General features: G+C 45.5%; 1 protein-coding gene and 1 long non-coding RNA gene across 24 annotated transcripts in view; one reads left to right on the top strand and one right to left on the bottom strand.

Moving 5' to 3' along the window:
• The window catches only part of FHAD1 (forkhead associated phosphopeptide binding domain 1), a 166,035-nt gene extending 159,527 nt beyond the window's left edge, over positions 1–6,508 (bottom strand). For all 23 annotated transcript variants that reach the window (XR_015143255.1, XR_015143258.1, XR_015143257.1 and 20 more), the window contains exons 1-2: positions 6,336–6,508; positions 2,349–2,455 (exon numbers count right to left, since the gene is read on the bottom strand). Coding sequence is in view for 14 of the 23 variants with exons in the window: in XM_086343810.1 (XP_086199936.1) it covers positions 2,349–2,455; positions 6,336–6,501 (273 nt within the window). In the remaining 9 variants the exon portion in view is untranslated. The remainder of the gene's footprint in view (positions 1–2,348; positions 2,456–6,335) is intronic.
• A 5,727-nt stretch (positions 6,509–12,235) lies between these two features.
• LOC147356422 (uncharacterized) lies at positions 12,236–18,146 on the top strand. Its single transcript, XR_015143254.1, has 2 exons — positions 12,236–12,757; positions 16,250–18,146. It is a non-coding gene; the product is annotated as an uncharacterized LOC147356422 (long non-coding RNA).
• The last annotated feature ends 1,173 nt before the right edge of the window (positions 18,147–19,319 follow it).

The raw sequence follows: 19,319 nt of genomic DNA, 5'->3' as shown, positions 1-19,319 counted from the left end.
AAACTTTTGTTCTGTGAAATATCCTGTTAAGAGAATAAAAAGACAAGCTATGGATGGGAGAAAATATTTGCAAACCTTCGATCTGATGAGGGACTCATACCTAAAATACCTAAAGAATTCTCAAAACTCAACGGTGAAGAAACAATTGGATTAGAAATGGTTAAAGGACATTAAGAGATATGTCACTAAAGAGGGTATGCAGAAGGCAAATAAGTACACGAAAAGACATTTAACATCACTATCGATTTGGGAAATGCAAATTAAGACTATGATAAGAAACCACTACACATTTACTAAAACAGCTAAAATAAAAAAGTGTTAATATTAATTGCTGGTGGAGATGCAGAGAAACTTATCTCATACATTGCTGGTGTGACTAAAAAATGGTGTAGCCACCCTGGATAAGATTCTGGCAGTTTCTCCACAAACTGAATATATATTAGCATAAATGTTGATCCATGCAATCATACTCCTGAACATTCATCTCAGAAAAATAAAACTTACATTCACAGAAAAACCTGTTCACAAATGTTTATAGTAGATTTATTTGTAACAGCCCCTAATGGAATCACAATGTCCCTCAATAAGTGAATGTTTAAACATAGGTGGTACATTCATAACATGGGCTATTACTCAGAAATAAAAGAACAAGCTAATAACCTAGATCGATGTCAAAGTCATTACACGGAGTTAAAAAAAAAATGGCAAAGGTCACAGATGTTAAGATTCCATTTATGTAATATTCTCAAAATGATAAAAATTAAAGAGATGAAACACAGATTAGTGGTTGTTGGGGCTTGGGGATGGTGGTGGGAGAAAGTACTGTGACCGTAAAAGGAGTCTCATGGGACTTCCTTGGTGGTCCAGTAGTGAGATTCTGAGCTCCCAGAGCAGGCGGCCTGGGTTCAACCCCTGGTCAGGGAACTAGATCTCACAAGCTGCACTAAGACCCAAGGCAGCTAAGTAAATAAATACATTGAAAAAAAAAAAGACTATCACAAGGGAGATCTTTGATGATGGAGTAGTTCTATACACCTTGGTGTGGGTGTGTGTTCAGTTGTTCAGTCGTGTCCAACTCCTTACAACCCCACAGACTGTAGCCCACCAGGGTCCTCTGTCCATGGGATTTTCCAGGCAAGAATACTGGAGCAGGTTCCCATTTTCTCCTTTAGGGGGTCTTCCTAACCCAGGGATCAAACCTGTATCTTCTGCATTGGCAGACAGCTTTTTTTTTTTTTTCTTTTTACCACTTGAGCTACCTGGGAAGTCAATTCTATATCTTGGCGGCTACACACACATTCATACGTGTGATAGAATGGCACAGAACAATACACACGCTTTGTACCATTCTCTCTCTACTGTTTGTGAACCTATCATTTTAAAATAAAAAGTCTTTTAACAATCTGTTGAGTGAAGTCTGAAAGAGACCTGCCTTTTAAAGTCATAAATTCCACTGCATTTTTCTTTCAATATTTTAACCCCTAAAATATTGAAATATTTTAAAAGGTTCAAAGCAACTGTTGTGTGTGTGTGTAGCAGAGTTTTATTAATGTGAAAAATGACAGAGAAAGCTTCTGACACAGACATCAGAAGGGGGACAGAGAGTGCCCCCAGAGCCACCGTTTTGACTAATTCCTTACTATCTTCCAATTTCTTTGGCTATCATCAAGCTGGGACTGTGGACCAAGCCACAGCTAACACAGAGAATGAAGTGAAATGAGAGGATACTGTGGCTATGCCCAAGGCTTATCCTGATTTACTACTTGGGAGGTGGGGGTAGGGGAGGGCTTCGAGGGACCCACAGCAGTCTCCAGAAGCTCTGAAAAGGGCAAGAGGCTATTGGTCAAGCTGGGCACTTCAGGTGGCTCTGGCTGCCAGACCTGGAGCAGGTGAAGATCAAGCACCAGCTCCATGCCCACTTTCCAAACGGCCCCATCAGGCAGTGGGGGAGGGGATCCTGGGTGGGACATGGCAGAACAGACACGGTCAGCAAAAGAACAGAAGGCACATCTCCTGCTCATTCTTATCATGTGAGCCAGGGAGCTCCAGCACACCTGACAACTGGTTATCGGTAGCACACCAAAGATGAGACGGCTAGATAGCATCATGGACTCAATGGACGTGAACCTGAGCAAACTCTGGGAGATGGTGAAGGACAGGGAAGCCTGGCGTGCTGCAGTCCAAGGGGCCGCAAAGAGCAGAACACAACTGAGCGACTGAACGACAACAACAAAGCACACCGAGGAAGGCAGAGGACGTCAGCCAGAGGCTGTGCTTCAGAAGCGGTCAGAGTCCACAGCAGACTGGACTTCTGCAGAGATGAGGGGTTGGGCAGGAGGAGGTCTTACCTCTAAAACAAGGTCTGAGTCTCCATGCCTTCCAATCGTAGTACTTTTATTCAAGACAAAAAAGCCTTCCGCGCTCTTTAGATAGGCTTTCATACTCTCTGCTTTCCCTAGAAAAGGTTTGCAGAAAAAAATCTGGTTAGAAAAAAAGAGTCCTTTAATTATTCAATATCATATTTAGAATGAATGAAATATACCATAATGTCACAAGAGGAATCAGCAGAGGTAGGAGTGGATAGATGGATTTAACAATGATCATAATTACAGTTCTTCACATTTTTAAGACTGTCTTTTCAACACTGATATCTGTCATAGATAAGCTTGATTCTGATTATCAGAGGACACCCTTTATGTAACTTAGAGCACAAACAAGCAATAGCAAAAACAACCCAACAACAAGTCTGAATTCCACTGACAACTGTTCTCCAACTCCCATTAAGCTTAGTTTGAGGTTAGTTATTTGCCATAATCAAGAACTAAGAATTACTGACCTACCACTTACTAGTTCTGTGACTCTGGTTGAATTACTTATTCTCTCTGTAAACCTCAGTTTTCTCATCTGCAAAATGGGGCTAGTAATACTCTGTATCCCAAAGGGTTTTGTTTAAATGCAGTGATACATGTGACGCATCTAGAATGGTGTTTGCTAAACACACTTTTCTCCTACTGTGATTATTACTATTACTAATCTTGGGTTTCTCGAACTTTTAATCAAGGAACCCCAAGCTTCTAAAGAGCTTCTTAAAGTGCAGAGAGTAAATCATCAAGGAAATGGGCATTAGATGATACTTTCAAGTCACTGTATTTTGTTATATATTTAGGTAGAAAAACAGGATGATTTCCAAAGACAAAGTATTAAGATTATAGCTTAGTCAGGACTCTGTACCTACCTTTTCCTGGTGTTTTATTTATGAAAATGTGAAACACACAGAAAAGTTCAAAGAAGTAGATAGTGAACTCCTATATAACCACCACCCAGATTCCACAATTGACATTTTGATATATTTACTTTATCACATATCTACCCATGTATCCTTCCATCCATTTTATATTTCAACGCAGTTCAAAGTAAGTCCTATACATGTGTTTTGGTTGTATAGGTTGCTCCCTGGTTGCTCAGGCAGTAAAGAATCCACCTACAATGTGGGATCCTGGGTTCGATCCCTGGGCGGGAAGATCCCCTGGAGGAGAGCATGGCAACCCACTTCAGTATTCCTGCCTTTGGCAGGTTCCAAGATGTTGATGATAATTCACATGACACAATATTTGAATTCCAATTTGAGAGATGTCCAGCTACACAGGGTGACATCCTCCATCTTAACACCTTGTAAAGAAAGTCTCTTTTTACCTGAAAGGTCACTGAAGTGTGAAGCTGTTGTACTGTGGGTAAAAACAAAAGTCATTTAGAGGCTTACCATGGTGGTCCAAGATCCTGTATTCCACAATGAGGCTCAAAGAACGCACATGCCACAACTAAGACCAGATGCAGCCAAATAAGTAAAGATTTTTTAAAAAGAAAAAGGAAAAAACCTACTATTGAAAACAAAACAAAAAACAAACAAATGAAAACAAAAGTCACCTGGGTGTGACTGTAACGGGCCTCTGGTCTGGCTCTGCTTTCCATCAACACCTCCATCATTTCATCCACTACTAAGGATGAGGGTGAACCCCTACTAAGTGTGAGGCACTGGGCTAACCTTTTACAGACACTGCCTCTTTTCATTCTCAGAACAACCCTGCAAGGTAGGTGTCAGTATTGTCCCACTTTACAGATGAGGAAACTGTGACTCAGAGAGGTTAAGGTCACACAATAGTAAGTGTGTGACAACTCTGGACCTTAGTCTATAACCACTGCACAAATCTCCAGTGTTGCTGGTGGGGCAGAGTGGGGTGGGGGAATTGCGCGATCTGTTATGCTTGGGACATGCAACAACAGAGTCTTTAAAACCAGCATTCTATCTGCTGAAAGAAAGATGAGATCCTACCTGGGGATAAGTGGAATAAAAATAAGCAGGATAGTTTATATCTGTAAACTTTGAGGCCTGTGGATGTCCCACTAATACTGATGCTTCCATATAATGAGAAATAAAATTTATTAAGTTCACTGTCATGAACATAGGAGAAAGACATTTCCTCTTTCCAAACAACCATGCTCTACTGCCTTCAGTTATTAATCTTCATTGGCAGAGCACCATGTTATCCAGCAATTAATCTAAAATGTAAACTTTCAAGAAAAGTCTCTGTTGTAGGAAAACCACAGGACAGGCCACTAATTTAAAACTTAAAACTTGGGTCATGTATACACTTGTTTTTCAGCTGTCACCCGAGACGACCCCAAAGCCGATGTCTTCTCTCTGCTCAGACGCCCCACTTTGGGGCAATCTCGTGACCACTGTGGCTAAAGGCACCCTCAGTTCATGTTATTCCCCTGTTAGTTTTCCCCTGCTGGGTTTCCTTCCTCGTACTTATCATTCTCTGACCTTTTCTTGTTCCTTTATTTAGTTGTGTTTGCTGTCTGTTTCTCTTTCATTCACTAAGATGTATATTCCTGGAAAACCAGAACTGTGTTGATTTTGTCTTGGGTTTTGGGCCATACTGTGTGGCATGTGAGGTCTCAGTTTCTGGACCAGGGGTTGAACCCTCTTACCCCCTGCATTGGAAGCGTGGAATCTTAACCACTGGACCACCAGAGAAGTCCCTTGATTTTGTTAAGAAGCAATTCTTCATGGGTTTCTTGTGCTCATACCCATTGAAAGATTTTGTCCTTCCAAGGATGCTTATAATGGCAAACAGCTGGAGAATAAAGGTAATGTTTATAATAAAGACAATAGCTCCTTCTGAGGCTAAAGTCAGGCAGGTTTGCTAGCAGCCCCTTTCAAAGACTGAGTTTTCCTAAGTTTGGAGTTTCTTATCTGGGACACAGACTCACCGCACGCACCAGCAGCCACCTTGGCTGTTCTTCACCACCCCGAGGCACGTTCAGGGCAACAGGAATCCCTGTGCATATGCAGCTCTGGCTGTGTCTGCTGTGCTGTGAGCAGTCAAGTCCTTAGTTTCTGGCCTAGGAGTCTTGTCTTCTGCCAGTACCTATAAGGTGGGCAGGCTAACTTTCAAACAGGGTAAAACCTTACACCCTTTGCAGTTGTTCTGTGCAGGGCACCATCTCCAGTGCCAGGATAGAGACTGGCACATACAGGTGCTTGGTCAACACTTGCTGACTGAGTGAAAATACAAATGACACCTCCAAGCAAGCCAGTGTGGCCAGCGGCTAGGAACCTCTGACAGTAACTACATTTCATTTCTTCTTTCAGCATCTATCCTAGATAACTTCTTGGAGAACCTAAATTCTATCTCTAGCTTTTGGACTGGACAAGATTTCTCCACCTTAATCTTGCCCCGTGCATCACTTCTTTGTCTGAAAACACTGCAGAAAGTAATTTGAATGTGTTTAGCTCTGTGAATTCGTTCTTACTCAGTGCCATGGAGCACCCACTACCATAAACAGCAAAAGAGCTAAAATAATCTGCATTTCCCCTGACCACTCTGGATGGCTCAGAATTGGGCTACAGGAGCAAAACTTCTTTTGAGGACCATAAAGGGCCTCGAAGTTCCTTAAAGAAAGACAGGTGAGGTAAGGGGTGGGTGGGTGGGTCTGTGTCTGACCATTGGGTGGGTATTGGCTATAAATCAGGGGAAACAAGGGTTCCTCTCAATTTCAGCGGTACCCCAGGACATCCAGAAACCGGTGCCAAGCAGGGGCCCGAAGTTTCCTCGCAGGCTACCTCGGGGTGGGGTTGGGGGCTGCATTTAGGAAGGAACGGCTGGTGTTGGGATAGCTTCTCTAGGGTGCTCCCGGCGACCCGAGCCTGGATCAGAGAGTTCAGCCTCGGGTGGGGCCGGGTCCCCAGCCTACCGCAGCCCTTGACCTAGCAGGGCTGGCCTCTTCCGGCCCGGGTTTCCGTCCGCCGCCTCCTTACGTGTTGCTCTCACCTGGCCAGAGGAAGAAACCCACGTCCCGTCCTCCGCCAAGAGCCCGGCCCGCTCGGGAGGCGCCGGGCTCGCTCCGGGCGAGGCCGCTCGGCCGCGCTCCCGAGGAGTCTCCAGCCGGCGGCCCGCAGCCCGTGCGCCCTCCCGGCCTGTGTACGCGCGTCGCCATGGCAACGCCCCCGGGCCGGCCGCGCCGGTGAGGGGCGTGGCCTGCGAGGGGCGGTGCGCGGAGAGCACCCGGCGAATTACAGCCTGTGGCAGCTCCGCGAGCCTTCCCGGATCCGCGGTCTATCCCCATTTCATGGATGGGGAAGTTGGCTCGGTGGTCACAGAGGTACTCCAGAGTTTTTCATCGGGGAAGGAGCAGACTCTAGAATCCTCCCTATTATCCTTTGGTCTAGGCTGGGTGCGTTGGGAGGGGGTGGGCAGGCATGGGAGGGTAATGGAGCTGAACTAGAAGTTTGGAGGTTAGTACCCTCCGCCCCTGCCAAATACCTAGTTCTCTCTGTTGCAGAGGAGAAAAGAATAGGATAAGGTGTGTGTGTGGGGGCGGGGCGGGGGAGACCATCACTTCTGGGGGTGGGTGTGGAGATGGGAGATGGGTGGGGAGGAAGGAATAATTTTGAAAGAATGAAGAATTCTCCCACTGTTGTTCAGTCGCTCAGTCGTGTCTGACTCTTTGCGACCCCATGGACAGCAGCACGCCAGGCTTCCCTGTCCTTCACTGTCTCCCGGGGTTTGCTAGAAAGAGGTTATTTACAAGCCCACAATCCTACTGTTCTGTCCTTCCCTGTCAGAACTGACATCTATTCATTCATTTGTTCTTTATTTCTACAAACATCACCTGAGTCCCTACAAGTGTCAGCCGGTGGCCCCAATGTTGACTCGGATCAGATCTTTAAGAAGCCCCCCACCTACCTATCCACGGGCCTAGGACTGGCTCGGGGGTGGGGGATGGATGGAGTGTGTGGAGAAGACATGCCAATCCCATCTCCTATCACCTTTTTCAGGTCAACCCCTTCTGTCTGAGAGCAAACAGAACAGCCCTGCTGACCACCTACAGAATGCCCCATTTCCCTGGCAGGAAATGACTGACAAGTTGCCCCCAGACAAACTTAAAACATTTATCCAAAAAAGATGAAAGATGGCAGACTCCATCCTTGTCAATTAGAAGATAAAAGAGAGAGAAATCACAGAGATTGGTGTGGGATGGAATATACAATAAAGATGCTCACACATGCCTAGGCGGCTCTTAGAAATGCAGATTCCCTGGCACAGACCACAGAGATTCTGATTGAGCAGGTCTGGAGCATAGTCCAGGAATGAATTTGATGCATTATTGCCAATTCCTTGTGCATTGGTTAAAAGCATAGCAAAACCCCAGGATTTATTCAGCCCTGCAGTTGTGTTGCAGAGACCTGGGCTTCCCTGGTGGCTCAGACAATAAACAATCTCCCTGCAATGCAGGAGACCCAGGTTCTATCCCTGGGTCGGGAAGATACCCTAGAGAAGAGAATGGCAACCCACTCTAGTATTCTTGCCTGGAAAATTCCATGGACAGAGGAGCCTGGCAAGCTATAGTCCATGGGGTCCCAAAGAGTCAGACATGACTGAATGACTAACACTTTCACTTATACTTCGCAAAACCTGTCCCTAGAAATTTCTTCCAGGCCCTCAGTCAGCCTGGAGGTTCTGTCTTCGCTAGTTTCCTTCAACCAGAAAGACTCTAGGAAAGTATGAGGTGTGACCGCTAAGGCCAGGACCTGAGTGGTAACTTCAAAGGAAAAGGGAGGGTCAGGTTCAACTCCCCAGGAACATTCCTGCTTCTGGGCCTTTGCATTTACTTAACCCGCCTGCCAATGCAGGAGACCTAAGAGACATCGTTTGATCCCTGGGTCAGGAAGATCCCCTGGAGGAGGAAATGGCAACCCACTCCAGTCTTCTTGCCTGGGAACTCCCACGGACAGAGGAGCCTGGGAGGAGGCCATGGAGTTGCAAAGAGTCGACACAACTTACAACTAAACAGCACTTCCACTGCCGGGGCTCAGGTTCAGCCTCTGGTCAGGGAACTAAGCTCAGTGGCTCGGCCCCTCCAAAAAAGTCATCATGAGCAGCAAAACAAAAACCTCACTGTATTGCTCTTCCCTTTGTCTTACCACGTATCACCTAGCATGCCATTTATTTAGTTTATTTATCTTATTTATTGTCTATCTCCCCACTCCCATCTCCTCCCCCGACCCCAACTTAAGCTCCACGAGGGCAGGGATTTTTTTTTCTGTTTTGTTCACTGCTGAATCCCCAGTGCCTAGAACAGTGCCTGAATGAATGAATGAGCAGGGGAAGCCTTTGCCACCTGCCCCAGTCTTTCCTGCTACCTCTTGGGCTGCTGGAGCTGAACTGTCCTTACCCAGGACCTAGGCTTCTCCAGCCAGGACCCCTCTCCAGCCCCACTCCCATCTCCATGCTTGTCTGTAGTGTCATCACCATGAGCACAGAATACGAGTTGCTCAGGGCCAGCCGGACCCTATGGAGCCCACCCGGGCTGGCCTCAAGCTGGAGCAGCCCATGCCCCCTGATAGGCTTGGGAGAGCATATGTTGCCCCTAGTCCGTCTCTCAGTGAGGGAATACTAAAGCCAGAACAAAGTTGACATTCAGACTCACTGGAGCAGAAAATGCCAAATCTTGATTGGACACCCTTCCCCACAAGTGGCCACATCTCAAAGGGTATGGGAAAGTCTTGGAACCCAATTTCTTGTCATCCATTTAAATTTCAAAAACAGAAGATAAATCACCCTAGTTAACTTCTGGCTTTATATCAGCATATCCTGGGATGAGTGAGAGTTGTACTTTGCAATGATGGGATATTAAAAATACTGCCCTTGGGGAATTCCCTGGTGGTCCAGTGGGTGGGACGTGATGCTTTCACTGTCATGGCCTGGATTCAGTGTCTGGTGGGGGAACTAAGATCCCGCAAGCCACAGAGCATGGCAAAAAAACAAGCTAAAAACCAAAATCAAAAACCCTGAAGAAAAAAAAAAAATTAGAGATTTCTAGTTTATATGGGCTCCTTGATGCTTGTAATCAATCAGTCTTACTGAGCTCCGGGTGGCTACCAAGGCTTAACTGTATCTCCATGAACATCGAAACCCTGGGGTCTGAAGGGCCTGGGTTTAGGACCCAGCTCTGTTGTTCCTGGCTGTCCTCACGATACTGGAGCAAGTGATGTTAACTCAGGGATTTCCACCTGCTGAGCAGTGTCTCAATCCTTCTCCTGGGTCATCTCATTTAATCCTCACCATTACCTGGTGCAGTAGGCGTGAGTGAAACACCCAGAACAGTGAGCTCTGCAGAGAAGAACTCAAAGATGTTGTGATGAGTATTATTTTTATCCAATGACTCCCAGTTTAACAGGGAAATAAGATTCAAAAGACATGGAGGTATGTGCCCAAAGTGGCACAGCCAGAAAATCTGGTAGGATTTGAATCAAGATGACTGTGACGGGAAGGTATTTCCCTGGGGACTTACAGGTGACAGCTGTCACCACCACAGGACACCCATGCTCACCACCTGTTTTCCCTCAGCCCTGAGCAGGCTGGGCTCCCGTCTGTCCTGAAGGCTGGGCACTGCCTGAGGCTGATGGAAGGGGGACTGAGGCTAGGAGGGAGCACCTGGAGCTTGTTAGCGAGTGCTCCTGCTACCCACCCGGCTTCCTTCCTGCAGGACCTCTGCCCCATAAAATCTCCTTCTGCCCCAGTTAATTTCCTTGGATGGCCCTTATTATTATTATTATTCATTTATTTTTGGGTGCCCTGGATCTTTGTTGCTGCGCGAGGACTTTCTCTTGTTGCAGCAAGTAGAGGCTACTATTCGTTGTGGTTCATGGGCTTCCGTTATGGTGGCTTCTCTTATTGTGGAGCATGGTCTCAAGGCACGTGGGCTTCAGGAGTTGTGGCTTGTGGGCTCTAAGCAGGGAGGCTTCCTTGGTTGTGGTGCCCAGGCTTAGCTGTTCCGTGGCATGTGGAATCTTCCTGGACCAGGGATCAAACCCGTGTCCCCTGCCTTGGCAGGCGGATTCCTATCCACTGCGCCACGAGGGAAGTCCCCTGGAGTGTCCTTGACTGAGGAGAGCACACCAGCTGTGCCCCTGCCCCAGACTTGCCTGTTTGCCCCCTGCGTTCCTACACGAAATGAACGCTGGGAGAGGCAAGGAGGTTGCCCAGCCTTTAAGGGGTGAGAGAGAGCCAGGGAAAGAGCTGGAACAGGGGAAAGGAAGAGAGAGAGAGGGAGCATGAAAAGCAGAAGTAGCTAAGCTGTTGAGTAGGATGACAGATGGAAGAGCAAAGAGCCACTAGAGGCTCCACAGTCCGTTAGTAAGCTGACCTTCTGGGCTAAGGAAATGCAGGTTTATACAAACACACACACACTCACAGACTCACAAAAATAAATTCATACCACAAAACTACAGCTAGTAACTGAGGCCCTCTGCACCTGTGCTAACCCCCTGCTTCTGGCAGAAAATGAGAAAACACCCACTTGTTTTTTGTTTTTCTCAGAAGCAAGGCTGGTCTGAGACATTCATTTCTCTTGCAAATCAAAGTTTCGCCAGGGGAGACAGTCTGTCTCTTCTGTTTGAAAACTGCAGATGAAGTATGCTGATCCCATCTATGATGGGCCGGATTTTATGTGTTTTATTCTGTCTTTGTCTCACTTCTGTCACCTGTAAAGTGGAGATTAATAACAGCACTGACTGTAAAGAGCCAACAGGTTAATGTGTGTGAAGTCCTGAGCTATGCCCGATACAACAGATTGCATTATTGCCTGTTTTTGTTTGTTTGTTTTCTGTTGTTTTCTTGATGATATGGGAGGACAGCCCAGTCCCAAGCCTGGGCACAAGTTCTGTCCCCTGGGAAGAACTTTGATTTGCATTGTCTCAGTCCCAACCCAGAGCAAACTTGACCTCTGAACAGTTCCGTATCATCTTGCTTGTTGCCCAGGGATCTTTCTGGGTATGGGTGTCAGAGGCAGGCTGAGCTCCTCCCCTGAGCACTGCTAGAGGGATTCTGAGAACCCAGCCGGTCTCTGTGGGGTGATACCTGCAGGACAGCTCCATAAATTTGACTTTCAGGCATCTGGGCAAACAAACCTCCACTACTTTTTTTTTGAGATTAACAATGAACCATTATGAATGAGGATAACATGACTAGCTAAGATTTATTGAGGCTTGTTAGGTACCAGCCACTAAGCCATGCACTGTTTTATTTAATTTTTTGCCCAACTCATTTTACAGAAGTGGGCATAGAGAAGTCAAATAATTTGCCCAGTTACAAATTTTGTAAATGATGGGTCCAGGATTTGAACCCCGGCTGTTCGACTCTGCACACTCTCTTTTTTTTAAACTTGTTTGTTTTCTTTTTTAAAAAATAATATACATCTTGAAAAGTGCACAAATCATAAGTATATACTTGAAGAATTTTCACAAAATGTATGCACCCACCCTAACCGGAACTCAAATCAAGAAGCAGAACATCTCCACCCTCCTGAGAAGTCTCCCTGTGCTCCCTTCTGGTCATCTCCTTCCCACTAGTCGACTTCCAATATCATAGATTAGTTCTGCTTCTTTTTGAACTTCATGTAAATGGATCATACAGATTCCATTTGCTGCCTGGCTTCTTTCACTCAACGGTGTGAGATTCAACCATGTTGTGTGACATAGCTGTGATTCATTCATTCTCATGACTGCATTGCATTACACCCTGCATGCATGCTAAGTCACTTCAGTCGTGTCTGGCTATTTGTGACCCTATGGACTGAAGCCTGCCAGGCTCCTCTGTCTAGGGATCCTCCAGGCAAGAATACTGGAGTGGGTTGCTGTGCCATCCTCCAGGGAATCTTCCCGACCCAGGGATCAAACCCATGTCTCCTGTGGCTCCTGCATTGCGGGCAGATTGGGGAAGCCACATTATACTCTAGTAGTTTATCTATTTCCGCACAACAAATTATGGCAAACTGAGTGGCTCAAAACAATGCCTACTCACCATGTCGTAGTTTCTATGGGTCAGGAATCCAGGCACTGCTTCTCTGGGTCCCCTGCTCAGGGTCTCTCCCAGGTTGCAATCAGAGAGGTCGCCAGGGCTGGGGTCTCACCTGAGGCTCAGATGGAAAAGGATCCACTTTCCAGTTCACGTGATGGTTGGCAGGATTCAGTTCCCTGAGAGTTATTAGTTTGAGAGCCTCGCCTCCGGCTGTTAGTCAGAGATCCTGTGCTGTTTCTTGCCACATAGGTTTCTCTGTAAGGTGGCTTGCTTCATCAAAGAAAATGAGAGTCCATCCAGAGAGTCTCCTGGCAAGGTGGAAGTTACAATCTTATGTAACACAATCACAGAAATGACATCCCCATCACCTTTGCAGCATCTATTGATTAAAGGTACGATATGGTCCTGCCCACACTCAAGGGGAAGGGATTACACAGAGATGTGAACACCAGGGATATTTGGGGGCTGTTTTATATGCTTTAAAGAAAAACTATTTATTTATTTAGGCTGTGCTGGGTCTTCGTTGCATCGTGAAGGTTTCTCTAGTTGCAGAGTATGGACTTAGTTGCCCTGTGGCATGTAGAATCTTAGTTCCATAACCGGGGATCAAATCTGTGTCTCCTCCCTTGGACGTCAGATTCTTTATCCCTGGACCACCAGGGAAGTCCCTGGGTATATCTTTTGGTGTGCACATGTCTCTTGGGTATGTATGTTTGGGAGTAGAATTTCTAGGTCAAGCATACGTCCAACTTTACACGATTCTGCCAAACATTTTTGCAAAGTGCTGGTACCCTCTGTGCTCCCTCAGCAGGCTCTGAGCTTCCCAGTTAGAGTACATGCTTTGAATACACTCCTCCTCCCTCTTCGTACAGAAAGGGCTTTTGACCTGGGGCTCCTTGGGTTGGCAGGTCCTGATCCTGGCCCCATGTTAGAATCACTGAATGCCCTGTCTACTTCTCCAGACTTTCTGATCATCTAAGGGCTCAAAAATAAACTGAAGGGTCCTCTCCATGAGGTGAGGATCCCTGTGTCCCTGGTGCCCGGAGCAATACCTGGCGTGTAGTTGGCACTCAATAAATACTTTCTTGATTAAGTGAGTAAGTTTAGGAGCTGTTGTTCAAGAGCCAGGCCTGGGGGAGGGTATAAGCTGCTTAAATGGGGAGTTAACTTTGATGTGTCTGAGCCTGTGTGCATTTTTCTGGGAAGAGGGCCCAGAGCCTTAACCAGATTTCTCCCCAACACAGGTTAAGAGCTGCTGCGATTGGTTGCTGTTCAGCTTAGGTATTTCATCACAGGAAGAAAGGATTGGTCCCCGGGTAGGAGGCATGGGAACTATGTAAGAGGCCCCATGGTCCTTAAACGTGAGAAGCAAGACAATGCTTGCCCGGGGCAACTCGTAAACTGATAGACACCCTGCTTGCTTTGACCTTTGACCCATAATAGCTCTTTATGGTACGACTGGCAACTGCCTGGCCTTCTGGAGCCCTCCCGATGTCTGTTTGTTGAACAGAAAATTCCAGAAGGCCTCGGTGCCCTGACTTCCCGGCAGTGGCAAGCCAACACGAGCCCTACCTTTTGAGAAAGCCTCTCAACCAATAGAAAGCCTCCCCGTTTATCTGGTTTGAGATGACCTCATCCCCCGTCACCTTCACTCTTGTTTTCTAGAGGTTTCTCAGGGTCTTGGTGCTGTCTGCATTCTTTTCTCATGTGAACAGTGCACCGATTTTGAGCATTTTGTCATTGTTTTGGGTCATTCCCGTCACACACTTTTTATCTTTCTTTCCAGGCAGATCAACTTTATGCCGCTCTAGACTTTTCTTCTCAGGTTTCCTCTGAATCATTTCATTTGGTCTAAATATGTCCAATTTTTCCTCCTTCCTCACCGCACTCCACACAGACACTCTCTTTTGCCCAGAACAATTGTTCTTTTCTTTCTAATCCCTCATGCAAATCCTCATCTTTCACCGTGTTTTCTGACTTTTCCTAAGAACTGATTGTTTTATGAAATTTAAGCCTCAAAGATCATCCCTTCTACTCTGGGTCTAAATTTGGATCACAGTCAAGAAGCAGGGGAGACAGGAATGTTGCTGGGTGATTCAGATCAGAAGGGCTAAGTGCAAAAAAAAAAAAAAAGAAGGGCTAAGTGCTCATCAGGGGGTCAGAGGGACCTGCGGATGGAGGGGGAGGCATTTAGGGGGGTGGGGTTTGGGGATGGGGTGGGGTGTCAGGAAAGGCTCTAGGGAAAAAGGAAGATTTGACCTGAGGTGCTTTTTTTGGGGCTGTACTGGGTCTTCGTTGCGATGTGAAGGCTTTCTTTAGTTCTGGTGTGCAGGCTTCTCATTGCAGTGGCTTCTCTTGTTGTGAAGCGTGGGCTCTAGGTGCTCGGGCTTCAGTAGTTGTGGCACACTGACTTAGTTGCCTGGCATGTAGAATCTTCCCAGACCAGGGATTGAACCCATGTCCCCTGCACTGGCAGGCGGATTCTTAACCACTGGACCACCAGGGAAGCCCTGACCTGAGTTCTGAAGGATGAGTGGGATTCAGGAGGTAGAGGAGGGAAAGAAGAGTATGGTACAAGGAAGGGGCAGCAGGAATGGAGGCTAGAAGGTGACTAGTAAGAGAAGCTAAGTACAGAAGGAGGGGGTGGCCAAGTGCTGAGACTGCAAACTGAAGATCAGCCCTCGGATGCATTTGTTTGACTTTTCCAGCATGTTAAAAACAAACCAAAAAACAACAACTTTTAATTGGTTGCTGAAGGGATACGTCTTTTTCTGTGGAGTGACAGAGAAACCAATTCAAATTGGCTTCAACTTGAAAGCAAATTCACTGTTTACCATAAATGAAAAGTCCAGAAGGAACTTCTGGGTTCAAGCCTAAATGATTTCACCATTTGGTCTCTGCCTCTCTCTAGTTCTCAAGAATGCTTTTAGCCATGTAGATCCAACCTTAGACAGAATTTCTGTATAATAGTCACAGAAAGGCTGCCATAGCTCCAGCCCTTCCATCTTCTCAGCTTTGAATTCCTTGGGGAAAGATGAGTCTCTTTTCCTATGGTTATCCCAAAGGCCTCACTGCTTCTCATTTTCTCCAGGTGGGTCATAAGCCCATTCCTGAGCCAATTATTGTGGCCTAGGAGACTGCTGTGCTCTGACTGGCTGAGTTTGAATCGCATGCCCATCCATGTTGCCAGAGGTGGAATCAATACCATCTCCAAGAGACTGGATGGAGACTTGGAGAAAGTAGGTCCCTAAAGAAGGATCATAACACCATAATATTTTAGAAGAGAGGTGAATTGTTATTAGGTAACAAAACTTTCAGATGTCTACTGCAGTGGCCAACATGTTCAGATCATTAACATCTGTATTTTGCTTTTTTGGAGAAAACAGGAACATCTGGCAGTACCTAGGCTCTCTTCTTGCATATAGATCAACAATCTACTGGAGCTGAGGAGAGGCTGCCTTCATTAGCTACAGCCTGTGTTCTCTCTGCCCAATACCCTGCTCACATTTCCTCTTTGGCTTCTGGAAGCACTTGAATGTTTATCCCCAGGATAATTTGACTCCATAAACCTGTTTTTCCCACCAGAACAGAAGTGCCAAAACTACAGGGGGTCAAATAGCTCTCCTGTGCTTCCGCAAAGTCCTGAAGTCAAACGCCTGGCCATTTTTTATAATCTCATTCCTTACTCATTTTAAAAAAACTTTCTTCTAAAAAAGTACTGAATACATAGTGATTGTAGAATCTGTTTTCTGATAATTCTAACATTTGAAATCCTTGGGTGGAGGTGGGGAGTGTCTCAATCTCTTGTTTGTTGTTTCTGCTTACTCTAGCTTTTACTGTTTCTCAGATGTTTAGTAATTTGATTGTAATTTCATTTTTGATAGAATTTAACTTGTATGCAGAGTACATCATGAGAAACGCTGGACTGGAAGAAACACAAGCTGGAATCAAGATTGCAGGGGGAAATATCAATAACCTCAGATATGCAGATGACACCACCCTTATGGCAGAAAGTGAAGAGGAACTAAAAAGCCTCTTGATGAAAGTGAAAGTGGAGAGTGAAAAAGTTGGCTTAAAGCTCAACATTCAGGAAACGAAGATCATGGCATCCGGTCCCATCACTTCATGGGAAATAGATGGGGAAACAGTGGAAACAGTGTCAAACTTTATTTTTTGGGGCTCCAAAATCACTGCAGATGGTGACTGCAGCCATGAAATTAAAAGACGCTTACTCCTTGGAAGGAAAGTTATGACCAACCTAGATAGCATATTCAAAAGCAGAGACATTACTTTGCCAACAAAGGTTCGTCTAGTCAAGACTATGGTTTTTCCTGTGGTCATATGGATGTGAGAGTTGGATGTTGAAGAAGGCTGAGCACTGAAGAATTGATGTTTTTGAACTGTGGTGTTGGAGAAGACTCTTGAGAGTCCCTTGGACTGCAAAGAGATCCAACCAGTCCATTCTGAAGGAGATCAGCCCTGGGATTTCTTTGGAAGGACTGATGCTAAAGCTGAAACTCCAGTACCCTGGCCATCTCATGTGAAGAGTTGACTCATTGGAAAAGACTCTGATGCTGGGAGGGATTGGGGGCAGGAGGAGAAGGGGACAACAGAGGATGAGATAGCTGGATAGCATCACTGACTCGATGGACATGAGTCTCAGTGAACTCTGGGAGTTGGTGATGGACAGGGAGGCCTGGTGTGCTGCGATTCATGGGGTCGCAAAGAGTCGGACATGACTGAGTGACTGAACTGAACTGAACTGAACTGAATCTGTGGGAATCCTGCGGGGTCTGATTCTTGGTCACTTTCCTCTAGGAAGACTTTTGTTGTTCAACTGAATGCAGGGGATGCTAATAACCTGTGACCACTGATATTTATTTCCTCAACTTGGAGTTTTCCCGCTAAATACACTGAGTATGAACTTGAGCCCCAGACCCGTATGGTTACAAATCCTCAGGGTGATAATCATCATTATTATTGTTTTGTTGTTGTTTAGTAACTAAGTCGTGTCTGAATCTTTTGTGACCCCGTAGACTGTAGCCCACCAGGCTCCTCTGTCCATGGGATTTCCCAGGCAAGAATACTGGAGTGAGTTGCCATTTCTTTCTCTGGGTGATCTTCCCAACCCAGGGATTGAACCCTCCTCTCCTGCCTTGGCAGACAGATTCTTTGCCACTGAGTTGCCAGGGAAGCCCATTATTATTTTGGCCATTATTAATTTTCCCCTCCAGAGCCACATTGAAAATGACAGGTTTTCATGGGCTGCCTTTTCTGAAAGTTCAGGAAAAAAAATTTTTTTAAGCTTTCCTCTTGCCCAGGTGTATAGCATCTTTGAGGGTGCCAACTTAATAATGGGAATCATAGACTTGGCTAACTCACTTTGCAAAGGCCCCAAGCTTAATCTCTTATTTCCTGCACTTATTTTTTTTAAAGATATTTTATTTTTATTTATTTCTTTAACTCCTCTGGGTTTTTGTTGTATCATGTCGGACCTAATTTCCTAACCATGCCATGAAGCCATGAAGTCTTAGCCACTACCACTAGGGAAGGGGCTGGTGGTCACTCCCTCCTGCACTTATTAACCCCTCAAATTGGTAGAGGGATTTTTTTCTCAGGAAGCCGTGGCTTCTTCATTTTCTTCTGCTTTGGTTGGAGCTTACTCTGTTTGTTTTGTGTGTCTGTCTGTTCCTTTGAGATTGCCTATATAAAAATTGTGTTTTTTTCCCCAACAGTTAATATTTTATTTGTTTGTTTTTAATATAAATTTATTTATTTTAATTGGAGGCTAATTACTTTACAATATTGTATTGGTTTTGCCATACATCGACATGAATCCTCTACGGGTATACACGTGTTCCCCATCCTGAACCCCCCTCCCACCTCCCTCCCCATACCATCCCTCTGGGTCAACCCAGTGCACCAGCCCTGAGCATCCTGTCTCATGCATTGAACCTGTACTGGCAATTCGTTTCACATATGATAATATACATGTTTCAATGCCATTCTCCCAAATCATCCCACCCTTGCCCTCTCCCACAGAGTCCAAAAGACTGTTCTATACATCTGTGTCTCTTTTGCTGTCTCGCATACAGGGCTATCGTTACCATCTTTCTAAATTCCATATATATGAGTTATTATACTGTATTGGTGTTTTTCTTTCTGGCTTACTTCACTCTGTATAATAGGCTCCAGTTTCATCCACCTCATTATAACTGATTCAAATGTAGTTTTTTTAATGGCTGAGTAATACTCCATTGTGTATATGTACCACAGCTTTCTTATCCATTTGTCTGCTGATGGACATTTAGGTTGCTTCCATGTCCTGGCTATTATAAACAGTGCTGCGATGAACATTGGGGTACACATGTCTCTTTCAATTCTGGTTTCCTCAGTGTATATGCCCAGCAGTGGGATTGCTGGGTCATATGGCAGTTCTATTTCCAGTTTTTTAAGGAATCTCCACACTGTTCTCCATAGTGGCTGTACTAGTTTGCATTCCCACCAACAGTGTAAGAGGGTTCCCTTTTCTCCACACCCTCTCCAGCATCTATTGCTTGTAGACTTTTGGGTAGCAGCCATTCTGACTGGTGTGAAATGGTACCTCATTGTGGTTTTGATTTGCATTTCTCTGATAATGAATGATGTTGAACATCTTTTCATGTGTTTGTTAGCCACCTGTATGTCTTCTTTGGAGAAATGTCTGTTTAGTTTTTTGGCCCAATTTTTTTGATTGGGTCATTTATTTTTCTGGAATTGAGCTGCAGGAGTTGCTTGTATATTTTTGAGATTAGTTGTTTGTTAGTTGCTTCATTTGCTATTATTTTCTCCCATTCTGAAGGCTGTCTTTTCACCTTGCTTATAGTTTCCTTTGTTGTGTAGAAGCTTTTAATTTTAATTAGGTCCCATTTGTTTATTTTTGCTTTTATTTCCAATATTCTGGGAGGTGGGTCA

The sequence above is a fragment of the Bos grunniens genome, chromosome 16, assembly GCF_055505025.1.
Source record: "Bos grunniens cultivar Pamir isolate PY7600 chromosome 16, Bosgru_T2T1.0, whole genome shotgun sequence".
Lineage (NCBI taxonomy): Eukaryota > Metazoa > Chordata > Mammalia > Artiodactyla > Bovidae > Bos > Bos grunniens.
Note: the sequence above shows the minus strand (reverse complement) of the source record. Positions and strands in the feature narration are given on the sequence as shown.